This window comes from Thalia democratica, chromosome 1 (assembly GCF_965202585.1).
Source record: "Thalia democratica chromosome 1, ktThaDemo2.hap1.1, whole genome shotgun sequence".
In the NCBI taxonomy this organism is placed as follows: Eukaryota; Metazoa; Chordata; class Thaliacea; order Salpida; family Salpidae; genus Thalia; species Thalia democratica.
In genome coordinates, this window is record NC_139165.1 from 1966118 (window position 1) to 1988678 (window position 22561).

Sequence of the window (22561 nt, forward strand, 5' to 3'; positions counted from 1 at the left end):
CATAAAACATAAAAAAAAAGAGAATTTTTAAATAATTCTCATTAAACAGGCTAAATTAAAAATCTTTATTTGTTGTAAGTATCTAATTTAATTTACTTTGGAACCAGTTAAAGGTTATTTCAAGATTTGTATAGTATTTTTAATTTCAAAAAAATCGATAACTAATAAACTTGTTTTTTTTTCTACAACTAGAAAAAGTAAAAAAAAAAAAAAAAAGAATTATTTTAAGTAATAAACTGATGAAATGAAGAAAACTGAAATTATACACAGTTTTTTTTTTATTTACTGCTTTTTTATTTTGTTACATGGAAGTTTCTTAACCGGAAATACTAAGTTATAAAAAAATGTGTAGAATTACTTACATAGATTATAAATTAAATTAAGAAAGGTATATTCAACTTTCGCCCAAAAACTACTTTTAAGATACTTTCTTTTTCTAAAAACATTATACATGAATGTTGGTTGAAAAAAGTACAACTTCTTATAACAAGCAAAATTATAACAAGCACGTTTTGAACATAAAATTTAAAAACACGAGAGAAACATCATGTTAAAAAAAATCTGCCACACACATCAAACACAACAGCTCTGCAAATATTTACACAGAGAACAAATATTTGCGTGTTACGTCATAATGTGAGGTTACGAACTCTTTACAGTGAATTCGACTTGTTTGAACAGTAAACATTTGTGTTTGCTTTTGAATTATCCTGTAAAGCTGTGCTTATTTTCGTGTTATCGTCGATTTTTGTTTTGAATTATTGGAAGTTTTTTGACATTATATTTTGACTTAATCGCTAATTAGCTGTCAAAAATTTTGTTTACCACTTTAAGTGCTCTTTTATTAATATACAATTCTAAACCAAAAAAAAAAAGAAATCACTAATAGTCCAAAATGAACATAACTTTTGCTAGTCATTTAATTTATCAAATGAAGCAATTTAAATTTTCATGAGCATTTCCAAAAACTATGTACTTACAACAGCATGATACCAAGTAAAGTTTTTATTTTGATTTACAAAGTCTCTTGAGACACGTAAACGGAAATTTCATTTTTACTCTTGCCGTAAGTATTTATTGTTGGGTAGGCTTTCTAAGAGAAAGATTATTTTCAAAACATTCGCTGTATAAAAGTGTTTGTTTTGGTTTCGAGTGTAGATTGATATTATAAAGGCTCAATTTTCATTTAGTATCGAAGTTTTTTTGTACTTTGAGTATTAAGTTATGTTTTGCCATTTTTAAGTGGTATACTGTTTTTAAAAATACAAGATTTTTTTAATTATAAAAGTTTGATAACTAAACACTTTGTTAAAATAACAAAAATTTAAACAATTAAAATATAAATTTATGTTTGTTAGAGAATATACCTATAGACAAAGTTTGTGCTAAATTATTTCATAATTAAATAACTACTTTTGTCTTTTTCAATAAAACTATGTTAAAAAATAGATACTTGAATTTTGTCACCAACACAAAAACAGTTAGCTTTTTTACTACTTAAATAAACATTAAAAAATAGTAATTGGAGTAGTTGAAACAATTTTTAATTTTAACAAAGCAATTTTCTAACCAAGAGATTTTTGTGCAATTTGAAAGCAATTTTATATTTTTGAAGCTGTTAACAGTGGTTTACAAAGTGTTTGAAAGTGTTCGAATACAAAATTAAAAATTGCAAGATAAAAATCACAAGCTGGTTTAAGTGCCCATCTAAATAAACATTATAGCGTTTGCACATGTTTTCAAGGACTCTAAAATTGCACTTTAAACTTAACTGTTACTAAACAAACATTGCTCACTTTGTTTTGAACTCATTTGTAAACCTTGAAACCTGTTTTGAAAATGGTGAATTTGTAATACAACAGTTTTTATTGATCATGCTAGTAAGAATTTTAAGATTTCGTTTAGTAACTGTTATTAATAAAGTTCAAATATTACGGAAGTTTTTATATTTAGATTTGTTAAATATACAAAGAAATAGAACAAGAAAAAATTGATGTTTCCTCACAACCAAAGAGCAAATGTAAGTTTTTTTTTGTAGTGTTTAAATGTTTTACTCAAATGAAAATATTTAATATTAATTTATAATTTTAGCTTAATAACTTTTAACTTTATTGAAAACAATTTTAGGTACCTCAGAAAAGTTTTTCAGATTTACCTAAAACTTTTCTATAAATTCTATTGATAAATAGTTTAATCGTGTGTTATGCTGATTATTTTAAATATTTTTTACTCTGTGTCATTATCTATACTAATTATTGAACTAAGTTAAAAGTATAAAATAAATTATCTTACAGGGCTCTAATCCATCAACGACACCGAGTCTAAATCAGAATAACATAAACGAATATTTAGAAAGAATAAAAAGTGAAGTTACAAAATTTCACAATCAATCTCAATCGTAAGCTTTCTATTTCTTTACTTATTCTTTATTATTATCAAGCTTTGTAAACATCGTAAAAACGGTAAAATATTATAAAAAAAACAAAAAATTTCTTTCCATAAAAAATTTTTAGACTCAAATACTTTATCCCTATATAAAAATGATTATAAAAGTAATAAAATAGGCTATACTTATGCTAAAAACAATTATTAGAAACTTTAATATAAGCACCTAAACACGTTTTTTGTATTAAGTTTTATAAAATAACAGCAAAATAATATTTTAATAACTTTTCGCAGGTTGACACAAGACTACGAAAGAGCTTTAGCAGAAAAAAATGACCTGCAAAGACAGTATCACATAGTAAGTTGATTACAAATTAAATTCAAATTAACTAATTAAAAGTTAAACTATTTAAAAATACATGATATATTAAGCCTTTTTTGTCGATATGAAACATAACAATATTTAAATTTCAATTTTATGTTAAATAAAGGTTTTACAATTAAAGCAAGTCTATATTGAATTTGTTGAGTATTTCTTTATCGTAAAGGTAGTTTCAGCAAACGAACTAAACTTTAAACGTATAAATTTTAATCTATCATTATTAAACTAAATACTCTTAAAACTTGCTAAAAAGTCAATGCTCAAAAACTTAGTTAAATGACCCTGTTAATGGTAAGATATTTCAGTCAACGAGCTTTTTCAAACAATTTTCTTTATTTTCTTCTAGATACATTTCTAAAAACAATTATTATTGAATTTTACAGTTACTTTTATTTTAATTTATTAAGATTTAAATACTTAACATCTAACAATTTTTAGTATTGTGAAATGACGAACAGTCTTAATTTGGAACTTCACAAAAAAGTTAGTTTATTTTTGTAGTTGGCAAATAAAACTTTTTTTTTTCTTTCCTTCTAATAAACTTCTTTAAATAATTTTTTTATTTAATGGTTTATATATATTTTTTTTAATCACTTTTTTTACCTTATCTAGTATAGTTTTACTTCATAACGAATGCAATTAAAATATTTTCATAATTTTTTACTAAATATTAAACATCTTTATTAAATGTTATAAATCTATAAAAATAAACTTTGAACAAATTATTAATTAGAGCTTTAAAAACCGTTTTAAATCAATTAATATTTAACAGAGTGAAATAATAAAACGAATGGTCGGAACAATACAAAGATTTATACCCTATCTTCCATTAGAAGTTAGACAAAGTTTATTTTTATGTAAATTGAAATACATTAAATTAGTTTTAAAGCGTAAATTATAGCTGGTATTGTATGATACTTTTTGTACTAGCTATGCTAAGAATTAAATAAAGCATACAGTTACAAAGTGTTTTTAAAGCAGTAGATAAAACTCTATAGAGTAACTTTTCGTTGTATTGGAAGCTGTTTGTAAAAGTAATAACTTATTTCTTGAATGTCTTATCATGTGCAGCTTAATTAAAGTAGTTGATAAACACAATAAAAGCTTGAAGGGCTGTTAAATTAAACAAAAACTCTAAATAAAAAACTCTCGTTAAGTTGCGTCTTTAAATAGCTGCACAACAAACAAAGTTGTATTTTTTAGAAAAATTTAGTTTTGTAAACAACTTTTACAATTATAAACTGGTTTTCATGTTTAGATTTGAAGATTATTTAATTAACCAAACACGATTTGTTCACTTGCTATCAGTGAAAAATTGTTTAACTTAAAAACAGTTTTTTGAGAATTTTTTTTTTTTAATGTTTACAAACACAACGTGACAAACTATAAAAGTTTAGGTTAATCATGATGTAAGATTACTTTAATTATACCATGTAGCAAAGTTTTTATCAACTTAAACCTAATTCTTTAACTCAGAAATAAATTATTTTACATTAACATTGTGAGACCAACGTGATTTTTTTTTATACTTAAATGCACCTAAACAAAAAATTATATTTAATTATTTAAACGTATTTGATTGTATTAAACTTTTTAGTAACTTCAAACTTTCTTGGTTTAGTAACGTCCAAAAAACTTGTTTAAAAAAATTGTACGTCATTTTTATAACTATTTGAGTGTTTAAACTTTAATTAACTTATTAAAGTGTGTTGGTAAAATTTAAAAGATCAATAGTTTAACTTTTATAGACAAAGTAATTAAATGTTTACAAAATTGAATCAATAATTTTTTTAAACTTTTTCAAAATCCAATAATATTTATAAAAGTTTGTTTTAAAGTTATAACAGTATTAAATAGCCAATTGTAGTTTAGAAAACATTTGCAAATACGGTTTTGGAATCTTTTAACTTTTAGTGAATCATTTCCGTTAAAGTTTACAGAAATAACATTTACTTTACATAAGTAAACAATTATATAACAAAAATTCCTTTACTTACAAATTTAGATTTAAATGTTTTTAACTATTTTTGAGTAAAAGTATATTTGTAAGATTTTCATTTTTGTTCAGCTCATCTTTTTATGCATCTATGAAATGAAAACACTTTTAAATACTTGCAAAGAAATAAATGCATATTGTTCGATTTTGTTTTAAATACTTATCTTAATTTGTTTTTTAACTAAAATATTTGTTATATTTAAAAATCTTAGAACTTTTATTGTTATTACCTAAATATTAAAGAAAACGTTTATTGCAAATATGTATGTATATAACCAAAGCATTTGGAAACAAGCACTATCGAAAAATGTTAAACAATTTTTCAACAGCATCAACAATATGCAAATGTTGCTTTGGAACAAGCTAAAAATTTAGATGTCAATCAACTGCTTGCTGTTAGTTTAACTTTTACAATTTTCAATAAAAAGTAGACATTGTACACTTATTCGTACACTATTAACCAAGTGTAAAAAATCGGTTTGCTTTAAAGGTATTTGTTATACATTTTTCTGAGATATATATTTGTTCAAATGCTAAACTACTGACAGACATAATTACAAGTAATTATTATTAATTATACAGGGCCAACAGGCAGGATTCCAAACCCAATTACAAGGGTTGCACACCTTACCTACTAACTTACCTGGAATTCCAACAACTCAGATACCTAGTTTACCACCTAACTTACCTGGAATTCCACCAACAACAGTTGCTCAACAATCACTTCAACTAGCCTTAGCACAAAACCCTCAGTTGCTAAGCAACCCTCATTTGTTGGGTAACCAGCACCTTCTTGCAAATTCACAACTAGTGAATAACCCCCAGCTACTAGACAACCAGGGTTTGTTTCAACCACGTCATAATGGGCAACAACCACTACTTGAGTTGTTCGGTAAACTAAAACCAATTGACCAACAAATAAAGCAGGAACTAAAAGTTGATCATCATCAGTATCAAGGTATGTTTTGTTCAAATTCATAAATACTAAAAAACAATAACTTTTATTAATTTATCAACAACAATACATTTTAATTTAAAGTGTTGACTGATCAGTAATTAATATTTTCGATGGAAATACACTATTTGCTGCATTCTTATTAAAAGTATATATTTTTAAAACTTCTGTTCATCAACCATTTATTAACTTAAATAAGTAAGAAAAATCAACAAATAACCTTTATTTTTTACATTGTCTTTGATTAATTTGGGGTTACAGAGAAAAACATATTTGCTATTAACAGGACATAATGGTTCTTTTCAACAAATAAAAAGAAAATCTGAAGACCATCAAAAACAAGTTGGTCAATTTTTACATTTATATTAATGCTTTTTAAGGTAATTGAAACATTAAAGAATTTCAGCAGTTTATTTATTGATTTTTATACTAATTTAATTTAATTTGATACATTGAAAAACTTGAACGTTTTCTAGAAAAACTAGCTAGACATGACTATTTCAAATTCAATACAAACGTAAGTTAGTTACGAGAATTGTGTTATTCAACTACTTTAAAAACTAGTTTTTCATTACAAGTTTTAAAACATACTTATAATAAGTACTTAGAAAAAAATATTTAACACAAAAATTAATGTCGCAACAACGGATGTATCATCTTAAAAAAAAATTCCTAAAATCTATTTTTAGATTAAAATTCAGTAAATTTATTCAAACTAAAAGTTTAAAAAAACTATTTTAAGAACATTTAAATAAAAATTTTCCGCTATTCTTTTTTTTTTGACAAAAATACCAAAAAAGTAATTTAACTGTTTGAATGGATAACATCCATTATTAATTAAACACATATAAAAATATTTAAACGCGGCTTTTGTTAAAATAAAGTAAAAAAATATTGATATTTTGTTGTTGATATTTAAGATATAACATATTTGCAAATGTAAATCATTACTGTTTTGTTCTGCTAATGACAGTATTTAAAATGTTTTGTAAGTGGCTTTCACAAGCAATTATGAAAACTCCATTTGGTCGTTACTTTAAGTTGTGAAAATAAAAAATTAATAAATGAAAGTTGTCCATTGAATGTTTGTTCTAAGAACTTTTTTTTGTCTAAATTTTTTTTCTGAAAAACAAGTTTAATCATATTTTTTGTATTTTTATCGTATTAATAAAAGTTTTAGAATTATACCTGTTTCTAAAACCAAAGTTTTGTTTTTACAATTTCTCTGATCACACTCTATATAACACACAGGTGTGGTTAGTATTTTTTCAAGTGGTTTAGTCAAATTTAAAATTACAACTACATGTCAAGCAGGTGTAGAAATATTTTCAAAAATTTTATTAAAACACGTGTAGTAAACGTTGAAATTTTGAAAATTTTTAAAAGGCTGCCAAAATTTTGCTTTTTGCTTCTTATTTGAATAATGTAGTGTAATTAACTTTCAAACTTTAAATAAAGTATGACAAACAATCGACTTATAAATCTAGATTAAAACGTGTTAAAACAAGTACTTATAGATTAAAACTCAAAAAACTGCCAAACATTTTACGTAAGAACTCGAAATTTAAAACTTATGACCTTTAAACGCATTTCGTCGATTTTTCTTGTGGTTTTATTTGCGACAGTTTGTATTTCTTTTGTGGTTTTCAGAAAAGTACGTTGACGCTTAAATACATTTGAAAAATCGTTACTTAAGTTGTTTTACTGTCTTTTGTATCTTCTAAGTACGTTTTAAAGTTACGGTAACCTGGTAATTTATAAATAAATAAACACTTTTGATTGATTTTTTTTTTTGTTGATTTAAACTTGGAGTTTATAGTTTTTGTAAAAACTAAAATTTTATAAAAAACATTTTCAAAGAAAAAAAGTTAAAATAAAAATCAAGAGTATGCTATTTTTATAAAGTAATTCAGACATAATTATGCTTATTATAGTCGTATTGGTTTATATAAACATATATGCAAATTTTATTTTCTTGGCTATTTATGACAAATAATTTAATAAGAGTAATAATTATTATATAAATGTCGTTCACAGTTCAGTGCTTTAAAAGTTTTAAAAAATTAAAATTATTTTTTCTTTAAAATGTTAAAAAATTATATTTGAACTTTTTATCTTAAATAAAGTTATAAACTTCTAAAATGTTTAAAATCTGAATAATTTTGTTACAAACTAGTCAATATAACACTTTAATAAATAAAAAATAAACAGTCTATAAGAACTTTTTTTTCTAAACAAATTAACAGTTAGTTTAAATTCAAGAACTATATTTTGTTTTTAAAATAAACACGTAATAAAAAAAGAACTTTGTTTGTCAAAAAAAATTATTCGATGTTTCGAATAACCAGATTTTAAATTGAAAAAAATTAAATTAAAAATTACGGTTGATTTTTATTAGAGTTTGATGAATTAAAACTCAATAAACTAAATAAGAAACATATAAACTACCATAAAACTATGAAATATGTGAACAATACGTTTTTAGATAATGTTAGATAAGCATTTATATTTACAAAAGGTGATCTTAGTTTTGTATTTTTTAACGAGTGTTAATATTCACTTTTATTTTCATATTTATTATGATACAATCTCAAACCAATTTAAAATGTCGTTTGGCATTCTGTTTGATGTCATGTTGCTGAGAGTGTAATTTTAAACTTGATATTAGAGTGTTAAGCAAAACTAGCTAAATGATTTAGTTGTCTTTAAATAATGTTTCAAAAAGATCTAGGTATGTCGATTGTTATTATTATATTAATTACATAAAATAAATAAGATGTCCTACTAGTTATGCCAACAATTATAAGCAACTAGGTTTTTTTTAGAACATAACACTTTGTTATAAGTTGAGAGGTCAAATAACAATGAAAAATAAACTATTATTTTTTTATTTTTATAGTAAACTATAACATTTGCCAGCATATTCATTTTTTTCATCAAATGAAGTGTTTAAACAAATTAAAAAAAGTTTAAGTAATTAAAATTCATAACAAGTTTACTATATTTCTTTTTAACTATTTTTAGTGTACTTTAATCTGAATACTACCATTTTTATCGTATCATAATAAGAAACTTAAATATTTATAGTTTTATTTGTATTTTTAACAGTTCTCTACATATACAAAAGTATGTTTTACAAATAATTCTGGTATCTATTAAATATAAAATAAAGGCAAAACTATTCAATTTCTACAATGGTTTTTTATTCTTCTTTTAATTTGATAGTTTCCTACAGTTCTTTTTTGTTATAAGCTTATACTATCACAAATTAATCTCATTAGAAGTTTTATAGTAATAAATACTTTAAATAAACCATGATTAAAGTATTAAATTAACAGTTTTCTTTTGTGAATATAATCACGAATAAAATATTATATTGCATCCGCTAATACAAATTGGTCTCATATAAAATTTCTTATCAAATTACTAAACGTGACGTTTTGAAACTTTTTATAAAAAGTATCAAATTACAACCACAACTTTAAAATGTTCTCACCAAATATCAAAGTTAATTTCATTTTAAGTCCGTTGCTGCAAAATTTGCATATTGTAGATTGTTTGCTGCTGTTAAAAATAGATGACTTTTGTGACTAGTATATTTAGTGTTTTTATTTTTTTATAGTACATAAATACGACTCTTATATATGATAAAAAATCCTAATTTTTTAGTTTTAAAATGCAAACTTTATTTGTAATTTGGTTTCTTATGTGTTTTGCTCATTATAATTCGTTTTTAGTTTAAATATTTACACAAATTGAAAATTTTCTCACTAAATATTAATGTTTCAAGTTCCTTTAAGTCGATTGCTGCCAAAATTTTCATAATATTAGTTCTTTTTATAAAAAAAGTGACTCTTCAGACTAATATATTTACAATAAATTAATTTGAACCTTTGAATTATTAATACGTTTATATTACAATACAATACATTTCAATACATTTGCTTAAACATACTTAATGAGCCTAGTTTGTTAGTTATAAAATGCAATCACTTTTTTGAATATTGTTATTAATTGTTTGCTCATTATAATTTGTTTAAGAATTAATTCACTTTTTTTGTTTTTTAATTTGTTAAAAGTTATTTAAGATCTATTTAAATATTCACATAATAAATTAAAAAATAAAATCAGTCACATGACAAAATTATTGTCTGTTTTTAAATAAACTATAAGTTTCAAAACTTTGAACGTAATTAAAGTTAAAAATTTATTAGTTTATCTATTATAAAAGGTGTTTGAAAGTGTTTTTATTGGAAAACATACTAATATATAGCTTTATATATTAGAATGGAACCCCAATTAATGGAACACCAAACAAACAAGATATGCAACAGAGACGTGATTTTAAAAATGGTAATACAAACAATCACCGTAACAACCATACTTATCAACAAACTAATGGTAGTAACAATAACTTGCATCACAATAATGGTAATAACCATAATGCTAACAATCACATTTATGGATTGAATGGAAAGAAAAGAAAACTTAATAGTAGTGAGGTTATATTTCTTAAAACAATATAAATAATTTTGACACTAAATCACTTATATTTGAAAATAGCTGTTAGACTCGATGATTAAAAAACTCAATTTATCGTGTAAAACAATATCATAAAACAATGTGTTGGCTTTTTATTCGTAAATATTAAAGAAAAATTTTTTGAGTTTGTTATAAAATTGCTATCAAGTAGTTAACAAAAATATAATCAATTCTAGAAACATGAAGAAAAAAATGGTATTGAACTGAAAGTTGATGTGTCTCCTCCTGTAAGTTTATAATCCATGATTAACTAGATTTTTCTGTAATAAGTAATGATCAAAACATTTAGTACTAGTTAAAGATTTGATTAATTATAATAAAGAAATTATATTTATGTAAATAAGTGTTTTGATTAATAACTTATAATTTAAGCAATTTAAAAAATTATATTAAAATTTTAGAAAAAGAATATAACAATATTTACAGAGTTAAATTTAACCTAAGCAACTTAGTTTCAACTGAAATCTAATAGTTACATAACTTCATTTATTGTTTATATTTCATAGGATCAACAACCTAGGCAACATTCTGCTTCTATTCCAAAACCTTCGATTACAAACCAGTCAAATGGTTATCATCACAGCGATAAAAATAATAATATTGTAGCAAGTCCTGGTTCGATTCTAAGTAATGGCCAACCACCTAGGTAAAAATTAGTTAATATTGATTTTTGGTGATAAATGCGATGTTATAAAGGCACACAAGTTTACAATTAGTAAGCTTATTTAAGTGTTGTTACTTCAATATTTAGCAAATTTTAATTAAGTATTTTTAGCATGGTCTTTAGTTCAAAACTTAAAGCAAATCTTTGAAGTAAAAAAATACTTGTATTTGTGTACTCTAACACTGTACAATTGATGTTTTTTTTTTCTAATTAAAATTATAATACCAAAGCAGAAAAGGCGAAGAAAATCTAGAAGAAGGTATAAGAAACAAAAATGACTTAGACAAAAATATTAGCGCTCAATCAAATATTACACTTCCTAATTTAGGTTGGTATTTTTATAATCAAATAAAACAAAAATTTTTTTATACTTTTTCAAACTTCATAAGAGGAAAAAATAAGGCAATTATAAAAACTTTAGAACTTTTACTTTAAGTAGTTTTTAGGCAGTAACTGCTGCAAAAAAGTTTTCATAAAAACTTTAAGTTCTTAAATAAACATTACTGAATAACAACATTAACTAATAGTTATGTTTGTTTATTTAGTCACGGTTATCAAATAATCAAACAACAGGTATCCATAATTCTTTGAACGCACCACGTATCAGTCCTACTATGACGTCAACAATTCGTCCTCCAACTATTGTTACATCACCACAAGCTAATACGAGTATGGAAGTACCTCCGAATACCATTATGACGTCACAACCACGTCATCAGAGTCCATATGGTTATCCAATAAACACTCCACCTTCTAATGGCCATGATATTATGCCTAATATGAGGTTAATTTTTTTAATTTATTAGTTTTTATATTAGAAAACAGTTTTGTTAATCTACTAAATCAAGAACATCATTATTAAGATATTGTAAACTTTAAAAAAAGATTTACATTGACTACAATGTTACTTAATGTATAAAATTTGTTAAATATATATTTTCTCACAACAGATTACAACCAAGTACTTACCATTATTCTTCACCAACTGACACGAAACCACAAAGAGTGAAAATTCCTTCAAATTATATGAATGACATGCCAATTGTAAATAAATTGTGTTCATTGATGCATAACGAAGTTGTTTGTGCCGTTACTATTAGTGATGATGAACAGCGACCTTTAGTGTACACTGGTGGTAGGGGATGCGTTAAGGTTGGGTTGATTTACTATTAATATGGGTATGTGTTTATGCATATCAATTAATTTTAATAAGCAAATGTAAACACAGTGCAAATGTACAGGGTTCAAAAGTATCTTAGTACTTTTATACTTTTTACTATGAGTATTGACATACATTTAATGCATAAAAGGTTAGTGAAAGTATTGGTTTATCAGTTCTAATATCAATAGTACTTAATACACTTAATAACTTAAAAGTTGAATATGTTAAAAATTCGTTGCTGTAAACTAAGTAAACAAGCATCTGGTTTCAGATCTGGGATATATCAGTAGCATCAAAAGAAATGAACGAAATAACAAAACCATTGAGTCATTTCAATTGTCTCCAGAGGGACAATTATATAAGAAGTTGCAAACTTATAAAAGAGGGAAACTCCCTTTTAGTGGGCGGTGAATCATCTTCAATATCTGTGTGGGATCTCAATTATGGGGGAACCCCTAAATTAAAGGTTTGTTGTACTTTTTTTTTTCTAAACTAAGATTTGTAACAACATTCAAGTTGAGATACTAATAAAACTGTAAAAATTAAATTCATATAGAACTATTAAAATAAGTTTAATAAGAGTTAAGACCTTTGTTTATATTTAATTTTTGTCAAAATAGTTCTCGAATTTTCAGGCTGAGTTGGATTCACGTTCACCGGCTTGCTACGCTCTAGCAATTTCTCAGGATTCCAAAATATGTTTCAGTTGTTGTTCAGATGGTAATATTAATATGTGGGACATTCACAATCAACAACTTGTTCAGTAAGTTAAGATTATTATACAGATTTATTTGAAAAGTGATTAAAATAATGAAAAGATCTCTTAGATGAATACTTTTATAATTGTGATCGCAAGCTATAACAACACGTTACAAAGTTTGAGACCATAATAAATTATAATATACATCTTAGAGGTGTCTAACAGTATATAAATGACAGATAAGACGGTATGATTTTTTTGGTTTGTGATTATCAAATAATATCTGTGCCAATATTTCTATGTAACTGTATTATAATTGTATGACAAAATAAAATTAAGTTCTGCTGCTGCTTAATCCTTGTTTGGAACAACCCTATATCAAGACATTTACAAATGTCTTTTTATTTTAACAGTCAATTCCAAGGACATACAGATGGAGCGTCTTGTATTGACATTTCAACTGGAGGTGACATATTTACAGGTGGATTGGACAACACTGTCAGATGCTGGGACATACGTCAAAATAAACAAAATAAAATTATTAATTTTAGTAGTCAAGTGTTCTCGTTAGGCTGCAACAATAACTGGATTGCTGTTGGGTTAGTTTATATACTTTAAAAAAGAGCTAAAAGATTAAATACACTGTATAAGTTACTTCATCAGCGAAGAAAAAGTTTACTTTTGTAAAATCTTTATAACTAAATGACTATTCTTTTCTAAATTTATTCTTTTTACCTTTGATGTGCTTCTTTTTATTGCCTACATTAGAAAATTTAATTTCAAACTGAAGTTATTTTAAAAACAATTTTTTGTTATATAGTAAAAATTCTATAATTAATTCTTGAACCATGTAAATGTAAATAAATCACTATATAGCTTTTCTTTTAACTCTGTAAATAAAATACAGATTGGAAAATTACAATGTAGAAGTATGTAACTTGGAAAACAATGAAAAATATCAAGTAAGGTATCATGATAGTTGTGTACTTTCACTTAAATATGCTCATAGAAATGATTGGTTTATTTCAACTGGAAAAGATCAAGTTATCAATGGATGGAAAAGCCCATACGCTGCTAATATTTTCAATGTAAGTTTAGAGTTAAATAATGAAAAACTTTATTTTATTTTAAACTGTATGCTGGTTTTATGTTAAAAGAAGTTATAAAATACTTGGCTGTAATTGTTGGTAGTTATCTTGAAACATTAAAACAAAAAAATTATTTTGCTAATTAAAACTGTGTTCAAGTGATCCTAGACATAACGTTAAACTGTATTGAAATGATGTACAATTTGATACTTAATAAATTTTTGTACGCTAAGTCCTAGGACCAATTACTTTAAGAATTCATTTTTTTCCTTAAACAAACAATAGTAACGTTATATAATTGTTAAAAAAACTGTAACATGGAGAAGAAATAATTGTTTAATGTACTTTTAATTATTACAGGTCAAGGAAAATGCATCAGTTTTAGGATGTGATATTTCAAAAGATGATAAGTACATAATAACTGGATCTGGAGACAAAAAAGCAACTGTATATGAGTGTACTTACAAATAAAAAGAAAATAATAATGAATGTACTTACATTAAGTAAGCTACTGCATCTATATTCCGTTGTAGAAACTGTTTATCAATTTGTTACGACTAAAAGAAACTGTTAACAAAAACATTTTTATTTAAGTAGATATATCTACAAATTAACTATAATTAAAAAGCAATTACATATCAATGTGTTAACAAATAAAAAAAGATTTAATAAGTTACTTAAAAACCTACACCTAATTACAAAAAAAATGTAAATATTCTTTTAAATAATTCGAAGTTAAATAAAAAAGTTTTCCTGTATAATATTATGTAACATTTACATTGGTTTTTAAATGTTCACTTTTTTTTATTAGTATGTTCTTTTTATTTTTCGAAATTTGATTTATTTTGAACTGTTATTTTTATTTATGTTTTTTGATAAATAACTTTGAAACTTATTCTTACGATAATTTTTTTAATTTTGATAGTTTCGAGAAAATGTAATTTTTTGTTATTTAACATGATAAATTTCAAATTTTGACTAACTTTTCTGAAAACTATTAGGTATTATTTGTTATTGAAATAGGTAATATGGTTTTAAAATATAGGGAAAACGTATAAGCTACAATCATACGTTTTCAATTACGTTAAATTTGTTTCAATAAACAATTACAAATTAATTTTGTGTTTTTGTGTACAAAAAAAAAACTTTATGTTAGTAAACATGTATATTGTAGTGACTGTTTTTTTTAAACTCTAATTAAATTTAACGCTTTTATAATTTATAAAAGTTTTATACAGTTCTGACAAAATTAAAATTTTACAAATAAATTTAGTAATATTTTTGGTTTGAGAACTCGAAGTAAAAATTTTCTTAGGAACTTTTAGTTATTAAATAAATTAAAACATGTTGCTTTTGAATTTTTTTTAAAATACTATTGGAATAAATAAAATAAACTATATCTACTAATAGATTTAAAAGTAAAAGTGAATAAAAAGCATATATAAGTTTGATAAACAGTTCCAAAGCAATTAGTTTAAAAAACTAGGTCTAGCATTTAAACTACAATGTGATTTCACTAAAAATTTCAATATAATCGACTAAGGTTTTAAAGTTAAAACGTTCAATAATCAATAAACTTTTGTGTATAATATTAGTCGTTTAAGCTTCACGGTTTATATCCATTATGGGTTGATACAGATTTAACATTAATCCAAAATAAGAAACGTCTTTGTACTTAAAAGTTATTAATATTAAGTATAGTTGCAAAAAAATACAACAGGTTGTTGTATATATTGATTCTATAAACCGTAGAAAGTTTAACAAATTTATAAACGTCAATGGTTGTTTATTTTCTTTCATTGAATTTAACTATAAAATTTGCATACTTATGTAAAAATAGTTACTAATACCAGACTTATGTTTTCATAGCAATTAGTTTAGAGTCTAACACATACTAAAACCATCTTTTCCAATACATTTTTCGCAAAAAAATGTTTAACCTTTTTTTTTAATATATTTACTTTAGTTTATCAAACGATATTTTATGGTAATTAGAAAAAAAAATATAGATGTTAATTGCTTCTTCTTAAGCCAATTTAATAAATGTACATTTAAAAAATTTTAACTTTAATTTTTTTATAGTGTGGCCTCATTTCTGTTACGTATCAAACTAATTAATTTAAATTTGTATTCTTGTTCTAAACTATTTTATTAATTTTGTTTGAATATAATACTTTTTAGTTTAATTTTCATGTAACTTACTAATATAAACATTTTGAATTTATTTCAAATAGCTTTACAGTAAAAAAAGCATCTACATTATACATATGTACAATTACTAGGCAGTTATAAAGATTTAATTTTTTAAGTATTGTGTTTAGCATTTAGACATCAAATAAAATTTACTGGAGATTTTTGATATCTCAACTAAACTTCTGAAGTCAATTATCTATTTTTAATACATTTTGTATAAATATTCAATGTTAAATTTTCAAATTACAATCGATCGCAAAATTTAAACCAGTTTTTTGCTTAAAAGTTGTTACTATTAAGAGGAATTACAAAAAACAGTTTAGTTAATAAAATATACTGATTATATAAATTTATAAATTTTGAGAAATTTATTTACGTCAATCGATATTTTTGTATTTTATCAAATTAAATTAGATTTTCTTACAAATTTTTTTATTAAATACAAGACTTATGTTCGTATAGTAATTAGGTTTTGGTTTAATACGCAGTAGAACCATTTGTTGCATAAACATTAAGAAATAAAAACATATTTAATTACATTTATACAACTTTAAGTTCATTTATCTAGCAGGTATTTTTACGGCAATTAGAAAAAAAAAATAGTAAACAATAAGCTTAGTTTTTAACAAATTTAGTAAACGCTTCATTCAAAGATTTTTCTTGTTTATTTTTTATTATTATTATTGTTTACAAATTTTTTTATTAAAAACAAGACAGTTTGTATAGTAATTAGGTTTTGGTTTAAACGTAGTAGAACCGTTTGTTGCATAAACATTAAGAAATAAAAACATGTTTAACTACGTTTTTACAACTTTCTGTTTATTAATCTAACAGGTAATTTTACGGCAATTAGAAAAGAATATAATAATAGTATACAATAAGTTTAGTTTTTAACTAATTTAGTAAATGCTTCATTCAATGATTTTTCTTGTTTATAGATTTTTTTATAAGATGTATTTTATTTCTGTTTAATATGAAACAAAATTATTTATAACTCCATTCTTGTATTATAACATTTTCGACTTCACTAAATTTTACATAACTTTTAGCTTTTACGTTTATATAATTAACATATATACTACTAAACTTATTACAAACTAAAGAAAGAAATTAGATTATACTTAAAAATACTCAGCCAAACTTTTATTTTTTGAAAAGTTGAAATTTTCTCGACAATTGAGTTTATTATTAACTATCAAATAAATACTCTTGTAGTTATAACTAGATCAATTTTAATAAGAAATAGGTTTTTGAAAATATTTTCAAAGCTAACATTTCTTAACTATTAATAAATTTTCTCATTTATTATAACTATTAAATATTCATTTCGACAATATAATAAGACAGAATGGTAAGGTATTTCACATAGTTTAACTAATGAACTTTAATAAATGTTTTGTTAGTACAAATAGTACATATACTTGTATCTAATTAAAATTAGTGTAAACTCAGAAATAGTTTGAGTATACCTGTTAAAAGATTAAACTTATATTAAGTCTAACAATGATTGATATTTTTAATCTTCCATATCTAATTTGCAGACAATTTTGTTTGTAGTTATGAATTTATATGCAAACAACCACACAGCTTGTATTAAATTATCTTGTAAATCTCGTTATTAAAACATGTTGTTATTATTGGCAAATAGTTAAAGAGATTATGTGTCGGTTGAATGAAACCACAAACAATAGTAGAAGTGTAAACATTTTTATGATGATTGACATGTTTAAAAATCCATTTACAACCTGCATAAATACTTATAACATTTGTAGTAAGTGTGAAATAATTTTACCTATCACTTGACTTTACTAATACAGTTAGTGTCACAAAGTTAAATATTTTCAACTTGCTTCAAAATTGTTACACAGAAAAAATCTTTTAACTAAATGTTTAAATCAGTTATCAAAATAATATACAGGTAATGTTTTCTGAAAGTTAAAAAAAAGTTTATCAGTGTAAATCTGAAAGATGTAAAATTAAGTTGGAAACAAAGTTAAATTATAGACCAAAAAAATTAGTTCTGATATAAATCACAAATTAACATTTTAAAATCGTCTAAAGAATTTTTTTGTCAAGATAAAAGTAATGTCATCGAAACTTTTTGAAGTTTAGAAATTTGTCACGCAAGAATTTTGCGGTGGAGATAAAAAACACTAGAAAGAAGACGTAACAAACTGCGGTTTGTAATTGTATGGTAATGAAATAGAAACAGAGAAATACTTTTTATGCAGGTTGTTTTGTTTATATAAAACACTTCTAAATAAACATAACTGTTAATGGTTAACTAAATATCTTCTATGAACTTTAGTTTGCTAATTTTTCAATTAATTCTTATATCTATCAAAAAGTTATGGTTTTATCGAGTATTTTATTATTTTTATAAATCTAAAAAATGCGTTTTTAGTTACAACTATATTCAAATTTAACAAAAAATATCTCTTCGACAATCATGCTAACATTCTTCAGTTACTTAAATAAAACTTTCGATAAATCAAAACTATAAAACGTAAACTTCGACGTTTAAGGAATGTTAGTTATTTCACAGATTTTAAATGATGACCTCAAACATATTTTTTTTATTTTTTTGCAAGTTGAGACAAGTTGTTGTAAACTGGTTTCTAGTTTATCACTTCTATAGCAGTATATTTACAACTTTGTACAGCTAAATTAAGTGATAAATTAGGCAAATATCTTAGTTGTTATAAGTCATATCTTTTATTAAATTGAATTGAAACAAGAAGTTTTTTTTTTATAAAATTAAGTTTTGTTAATTATATTTTTCAATTTGTTAATATATAGAGTTGTTCATTGTTATTATTCCTATTTGGTACATTAAATGAGTACTTTAAAGTTTAGTATAAAAAATTGTGTTTAACTTTAATGCTCTTTTATTAAGAAGGGTATAATTTCTTCAACTTAGAACTAAACGGCTAACAAAAAAGTCTGTGTTATCCAAAACAAAAATTGATTCATTTTAATTTTTACCTTTTTAGTAGTGTGCCGAAAAAAATCATTTTAAAAAACCAAGTAGTAAATTTCTTTCATTCTAATATTGTTGTAAACAAGGTAGTATAATTATACTTATTAGCAAAACTAAAACTTTTACAGAGTTTATTATTTGCTGTTTTTAGTAAGCTTTATACTTAACAAAAGCTCTATTAATCTCGATTTAATGTCCGTAAAATAGAAAGTAGTTAGGTTGTTAAGAGGGTCAGAAATAAAACATTTAACCAATTAAATAGCTAAATAGCTCATGAGCTCATTTTTTTCTTTTCGTTCAAATTCTCTTTTGACATCCGTTTTATTTAAAAAAAAGTTCAAGATTGAAAATACTTCTTCTTCAAAGTTGTTCGAGGTTAATTAGGCGTATCTAATCGTTTGTTGTTTTTATATTAGCTTTGAAGTTCAAAAGCTAACAAGACACCTATAATTAACATTTAATTGAAAACTCATTGATTTAGCTGAACTTAACTTTCTTTTTTGTTAAAAGCTTTTTGTAACATTCTTATTTTTTAAAACATGTTTCAATAATCATAATAAAGTATTTAAAAAAATTAAATTCTTACTACCAATATAAGTATATTAGTTTTCTTCTGTAAAGTAAAAGTAAGCAATAAATATTCTACTTTTATAATATAGTTTAAATTTTTAAACTTTACTAATATTAAAATGTAAACTTTTGTTTTATGATGTACATGCTTTAATTTAAAAATCAAACACTTTTCAATACCTAATTGGTTTAGTAAGATAAAATGTTTCATTCAAAATTAAGTTTTTTTTTAAACTTTTCAAAAACCAAAAAAAAAAAAAAGTAGTAAAATACTTACAACTTTTTATTACGAAATGCCTATAGTGCGTATCAACTGTTCACAAAAAAAAACTTTTATTTTTTTAGAAAAATGGTTAAACACGCGTGATCTAATATCAAATTAAATTCAAAAAATACAAATATTTGTATCGAATTAAAGTTGGTGTAAACTCAGAAACAATTTAAGCACACCTGTTAAAATATTAAAGTCGTACAATTTAATGATGATTGATATGTTAACACCTCCATATCTGTTCTGCGAACAAAAACTTTGAAGTTATGGTAATTGATGTGCAAGTAGCCACAACTAAAGGTACATTACTAATCTCGTTATTCAAACAAGCTGTCATAATTAGCAAATAGTTTAAAAGATTAAGGAAATATTGAATAAAACCGCAAACAACAATTTGAAGTGTAAAATTTTAATACTGATTGACATTTTTAAACCACCGTATTGAATTCGCATACATGCTTAAAACATGTGTAGTAAGTTTCAACTTAATTTATTAATCTACATAAATCCATTACTACAGTATATGTCATAAAGTAAAACATTCTTAGTTTTTACTCAAACAAATTGTTACGAAGAAAAAGGATTTAGATAAAATTTTAATTAAACTATAAAAAAAATACAAAATTTATTTTTCTAAAGCTTTTGTTTAAATTTATACGCATTTTTGATGAAAATAAGTATATTCTTTGTTAAAACTAAAATATGTTCTGCATAGAACTGGAAACAAAAAGTAAAACGAATAGTTCTACACTTTTTTAATTCATTAGTTTTTGATGAAACTTCTTAAACTTTGCTATATACGTTATATAGTTTAAAGATATATTAGTATTAAAATATAACTATAAATTAAAGTTAATCAGATTTAAAAGTTTTAAATTGTTTATTATTTTAGATATCCTAAAATTTTAGATAAATTTGAGTTTTGGTTTTTTTAACCTTAATTTTATTGTTTTTTATTTTTGAATTATTAAAATGCTCCATAATTATAATTTGTAAAAACAAATAAAATTAGGATTTTTGATAATTCACAAAGTTTTAAATTTTCAACTAAGCTTAAAATAAATCGTTGCAATAAGATTATCTGCTTATCTACTATAATCGATGTTTAATTAAATTGTTTCCATGTAAACACAGAAATATACTATATTCAGTTAAAGAAACAAAAGTTTACATATTTTAATTGATTTATTTAAATATTATTTTTGCATAATCACGGTAATTTGTAGGTCCAGTACCTTGCTGTTAATAATAACAATTAATTAGTGCTATTAAAGAAAGATTATGTAAACCAGCAAATACTCAAAAGTAAGGTAGAAATTAAAATAATGATTGACATATGTTTTATATACCTCTGTTTTTGAAGTTATTTTGATGAATGATCTTAAAAACTAGTAATGCATTACTTTTGTAGCAAAAAGTTTAAAAGTTTAACTTGTTTAGTGTTTCAGTTCTAAAAACTAAAGATAAAATAGTCATTAGAAAAATTAAGTTAAAAATACAAAACCGCTTTCAAAACGTTTAATTTATTAAGCGCTTTAAAAGTTTTCCTACCTATAGTTCGTACGCATGATTTATCTTTAATTTAAAAAGTCGCTGTAAATAAAACTATTTGAATATCTTATTTATGTAAAAAAAATTAAAGCTAATTGATTTACGTGTGATAGTCAAACAAAGGTAAAACGGTTTACATGTTTTTCAAGTACTTTTGTTGCTACCAAAGCGTTGTTAAAATAAACAACAATGTTTTTAATCCTCAGAAACTTTAGAAACTGATTAAAAAGTCAAACTAGTAAAAAATAGGGTAAACTAGTTCATACTGTTTTTATTAAAACGGGATGAGTTTGATTTAATTACTCAAGAATTTCAAAGTAGCATTATGACTTAGTAAAACAATTTTTTATATGTTATATTATACACTTCTTATTTTTTTAAAATTAAGGTGTAAAATATTTAGATAAAATAATAATGAAACCGATGGCCCAATTTATAATTTTTTAAGATTTAATTTCAAAGTTAATTAAGTTACTAAAACTAACCAGTTTTAAGTTCATTTTGAGCTCATATAACCGTTCCTTTTATAACAAATGTGATATAAGAAATATTGTAAAACTGCTCCTTAAAGGCTTTGCAATTTTATATAAAGTAATAATAAAAGCAAATGCTTTAATACTTCCTAAAACATTTTATTTCAGATTAATTAATTTGATTATACTTGAAGTTTAATAAAACGATTTTGATATGTAAAAGTAATAAACATTCAACATTGACATCAAGTTTAAAGTAAAAATATATTTTACATTTATAATCTTTCTGTATTTAGTTTATACAATTTAATTTCTTAAAATTTTTCATGTATACTGGGTATCAGTTGAAATAGACAAAATAAATTGCTTAACAGTTTTGTAACGTTACTTTTTTGTAAGAAGAATGATAATATTAGATATAAGCTAGATTTAATGGTTTAAATACAAAGGTTTTAAGTTTTTGTCAAATAAGATTTCCTGAAAATATTAAAGCATTGTTTTATGAAACTAAAAGTCAAAACTTTTTTACAATATTTCGTCTACTCAATATTGTTTCAATATTTTTTAACTTTTACCTATTATAAACAAATAAAATAAGTTAAAACATAGAGAAATAAATAAATAAACATTTAAATAGAGTTATATGGAT

General features: G+C 23.5%; 1 protein-coding gene across 1 annotated transcript; it reads left to right on the top strand.

Moving 5' to 3' along the window:
• The first annotated feature begins 1951 nt into the window (after positions 1–1951).
• LOC145833312 (transducin-like enhancer protein 2) lies at positions 1952–14621 on the top strand. The gene is made up of 19 exons (XM_082940500.1): positions 1952–2020; positions 2295–2398; positions 2680–2743; positions 3206–3250; positions 3540–3602; positions 5093–5158; positions 5346–5721; positions 6005–6060; positions 10005–10220; positions 10437–10487; positions 10767–10906; positions 11158–11252; positions 11498–11708; positions 11875–12076; positions 12358–12552; positions 12722–12849; positions 13200–13385; positions 13694–13874; positions 14235–14621. Exons 1-19 carry the CDS (start codon positions 1994–1996, stop codon positions 14343–14345), a joined length of 2517 nt encoding a protein of 838 aa, XP_082796626.1. The 5' UTR covers positions 1952–1993; the 3' UTR covers positions 14346–14621.
• Positions 14622–22561: the final 7940 nt, after the last annotated feature.

Coding starts and splice junctions, on each gene's coding strand:
- LOC145833312 (XM_082940500.1), top strand. CDS start 1,994: ATGTTTCCTCACAACCAAAGAGCAAAT. Junction 3,603..5,092: donor TACCCTATCTTCCATTAGAA/GTTAGACAAAGT, acceptor ATTTTTCAACAG/CATCAACAATATGCAAATGT. Junction 5,159..5,345: donor ATGTCAATCAACTGCTTGCT/GTTAGTTTAACT, acceptor TTAATTATACAG/GGCCAACAGGCAGGATTCCA.